This window comes from Dipodomys ordii, unplaced genomic scaffold, assembly GCF_000151885.1.
Source record: "Dipodomys ordii isolate 6190 unplaced genomic scaffold, Dord_2.0 Scaffold189, whole genome shotgun sequence".
In the NCBI taxonomy this organism is placed as follows: domain Eukaryota; kingdom Metazoa; phylum Chordata; class Mammalia; order Rodentia; family Heteromyidae; genus Dipodomys; species Dipodomys ordii.
The window spans coordinates 1,779,550-1,783,130 of NW_012267405.1; the positions used below are offsets into that span (position 1 = coordinate 1,779,550).

The 3,581-nt window shown below is 59.1% G+C and overlaps 1 protein-coding gene across 1 annotated transcript in view; it reads left to right on the forward strand.

Moving 5' to 3' along the window:
• Window positions 1-906: 906 nt before the first annotated feature.
• Window positions 907-3,581, forward strand: part of Nkx2-6 (NK2 homeobox 6) — a 3,358-nt gene continuing 683 nt past the window's right edge. The window contains exons 1-2 of the mRNA XM_013034403.1: window positions 907-1,165; window positions 3,235-3,569. Of these exons, the coding sequence (XP_012889857.1) occupies window positions 907-1,165; window positions 3,235-3,569 (594 nt within the window). The remainder of the gene's footprint in view (window positions 1,166-3,234; window positions 3,570-3,581) is intronic.

Genomic DNA, 3,581 nt, shown 5'->3' on the forward strand with positions numbered 1-3,581 from the left:
TACTGTGGACGAGTTATTTGCTCCACTCCTTACGGAAATGAGCTTAGAAAACTGGGTGTGCTGCCCCAACGCCCTCCCTTTGGGTCCCAGGAGGCCGGAGCTGCCACCTCTGTCCCCCCCCCCCCCGCGCTAACCCCTGCCTCACAGCAGCTACACTGAACAGTCCAAGTAGCTTTTCTGGGGCTCTAAGTCTCCCCCAACCTCCCCACCCCTTAGGCCCTCCAAACAATCATCTTTTAGGAAGGAGAAAGGGAAGAAGAGAAAGGGAGGAGGAAGAGGCAGCAGCCCAGGAGGCACACCGGAAGATCGGGAGGGGGGGTGTCCCCCGCAGGGGTAAACAGGCACCCCCTTCCCACCCACTCACTTTCTAGTCCCCCAAATTTATTGTGCCCCACGACTCCAGCGCACACCTCAAAGCCATCGGCTCCCGGCTTTCTCTCCCTCGCTGTAAGAGTGACTGGAGAATTGACCTGACATGAAGCTGAAAATCCAGATGCCATGGGGCGGCCCCCAGCCCCCCCCCCCCCGCCCCGGGCACGCTGACCCCGGAAGCACTGACCAGGACACCAGCCGCACTGTCTTCTTTGCCTTTGCCGGTGTTGGAGGGGAGCTGCAGCTCCCGGGAACGCGACTGGAGCTGGGGGAACTCGACCCCCCCCAGGCCAGCCTTTTCGGAGGACTGGGCAGCACTGGGCAGCACGTGATCTCCGCCAGAACCAATGGGGGGCTGTGGTCGGGGTTCCCCCATCCCTCAGCCTGCAGAGACTGCGTCTGGGACATCGAACCTGTGTCCCACGCCTTGAGTCTGTCCTCCATCCTGCATTCGTGCCCAGGAAGTTCAGAGTGCAGCCCCTCTCCCCGCGGGGGTACCCCTAAACCACCGGCCCCGCCCCCCGGGCCTCGGAGATGCTGCTGGGCCAGGTCACCCTTACCCCCTTTTCGGTCAACGACATCCTCCAGCTGGAACGCGAGCAGGGCGAGCCCGGGTCTTTCCCGATGCCCTGGATGGGACCCAGGGGCCTGGGACCCCAACCGAGTGAGTCAGAGGTCTACCTCTCCAGCAGTGTGGACAGGGCCGACCGCCGGCCCCCTGGGCCCCCTGGGCCCCCTGGGCGTCCCTGGGGGTCCGTCTCCACATCGGAGGAGGAACGGATGGAAGAGCCACGTGAGTATACTCTGTCTTCTCTCCCTGGCCAAGAATTCTGAGAAAATCCCACCGGAGGATCTCACCCCATGGCCCTCAATCAAGTCCCCCTCCCAACTCCTCCATTCTTGGGGAGTCTCGGGGAAACATACGGTTCTGAATTGTAAGGATTCACTCTTCCTGCAAACCGCTCCAGCGGCTCCCATTCCCGGCCGCTGTTCCCCAAGACACCCCTTCCCCTTCTCAAGCCAACCGCATCACCCGCTTCTCCCTCACCTCCTCCTGCCTGCCCTCTCCAGACCTTCAGCCCAACTACTGCCATCCTAGATCAAGACGCATTGGACTCCTAATCTGACTTGTTAAATTAAAAAAAAAACCCTTTGTGCACACTACTTCAAATCATCCAAATAAATGGAACTTTAAAAAGTACAGCCATCAAAGCAGAAACCCTTGTTCCTCCTGGGCTCTTCGCTCAGTCCTGGCCGAGGGTTTTTCTTGCCCTCTCCCCACCCCTCTCCATGCACAGCCTGGCTGGACACAGCTGCCTCCCCATTTCTCTGCAGGTTCCACAGTAGGAGAGGGTCCCGTGGGGTCTGGGCATGCAGGGGCCTCCCGGCCAGGAAGCGTGTGAAGAGCAAGCTGGGCTCTAGCAGTCCTGAGAGAGGACTCTGGTGATCCCGTCCCCGGTGAAACCCTGTGAGCTAGCTGCGGGGTGCAGGCAGGTTGCAATGGCTTTGGAGAGGCGGGAGGCTTAGGATTCTCTTCCCTTCCCCATTCTCACAGGCTGGGGTGCCTCTCAGAGCAGGACAGTCACACCCGAGTGCCTCAAATAAGAGGGAAAACTAACAAAATAAAGGGCATCTCTATTGGGCATTGCTCACCACGGACCTGCCAGCTGGTAATCCGCTGCCTCCAGAACTGGCCATCGCCATTGTTCCAAAAGAGGGGACTCTTAACACCAAACTAAGTCGATGCTGTTCAGTTAACTTAGGGTTTGAGCTTTGTTGGGAGATCACAGGGCCCTGGGAGTGTACTGTCCCCACGCGGCCCAGCCCGCAGTGCTGCACTGGACTTACACACCGCAGTGGAGTTCCTGGAAGTTAGGGAAGGCAGGAAGAGGAGGGAACTCAGAGTGTGTGGGGTACTGGCCAACACCTCCTCGCTCTGTGTACTTGCTGACTTTTAGCATTGAAAGTGAGTGTCATTTGGGTGTGCTGAGCAGAGAACCCCATGTCAGTATTCTCCCCTTCCTTTCTCCGTCCTCCTTTCTCAGGGCTCAGATGCCTTTGGAGGAAAGGCTCAAGCCCGCCCTGACCACTAGGCCTGTCCTACTCCACTCCAAGCATGCCCCCTTTACCACCCTCTCTGTGGCTGTGGGGTAAAAACACAGGGCTGAAACCAAGATGGGAGGGAGGTGGGGCAGGGGGAAGGAAACGTTGTATTTTGTGGGTGCTGGGCAAAGGGGATCAAATGACTTAAGGGCCATCTTAATGCTATCTGCTTGTGAGAAAGACCCCAAAGAAGAGACTGTTTACCAATAATAATAATAATAATAGTCCTCAATTTATAAATCCCTCCCAGAGAACCTGTTTCTAACCCTCAAGTTCAGGAGCCAGGAAAAGCTGTCTTTCGTTTTGATTTGTTAATTTTGATTTCTCAAAACCCTTCGGCGCCCTTGGTAGAGGAGGAGCACTAGAAGACCCAAACCAGCCCAGAGTCGGGAAACCAAACTCTCTCGATGGGCGCAGAAAACGTTTCTTCCGGCGATAGCCGCACACATGCTAGGAAGAAACGGGCTTCATTCGTTCTAGCGCCTTGGAAGGGGTGGGGGGGCGGAAGAAGAGTCTGGCTGGCATGCACACAATGATAGATAATACAATAATATAATATGATATACTATAATTGTCACAATTCTATTCCAGCGGAGCGCAAGGCAGCTTGCAGGAAAGACACACTGACTGGGCGGAGCCGGGCGGGGGCCGCGCGCGCAGGGCCCGCCGCCCCCGGGGAAACCAGGAGGGCTTTGCTGTGCTGCGTCCCACGCTAAGCACGAACGGTACTGACGCTGTGACCGCTTCCTGTGTTTTCAGAGGCTGCCCTGAGCGCGCCGCCGCCTCCCCTGGGCAGCGGGAACGGGATGCTGGAGCGCGATGGCCACGGCGAGGGCGCGCGCGGCGGCCGCCCCGAGCCGCCCCCAGCCCGGCCGCAGCGCCGGAAGCCGCGGGTGCTGTTCTCGCAGCCCCAGGTGCTGGCTCTGGAGCGGCGCTTCAAGCAGCAGCGCTACCTGTCGGCGCCCGAGCGCGAGCATCTGGCCGGCGCGCTGCAGCTCACGTCCACGCAGGTCAAGATCTGGTTCCAGAACCGGCGCTACAAATGCAAGCGGCAGCGCCAGGACAAGTCGCTGGGCCTGGCCGGCCTCCCGCCGGCGCCGCGCCGG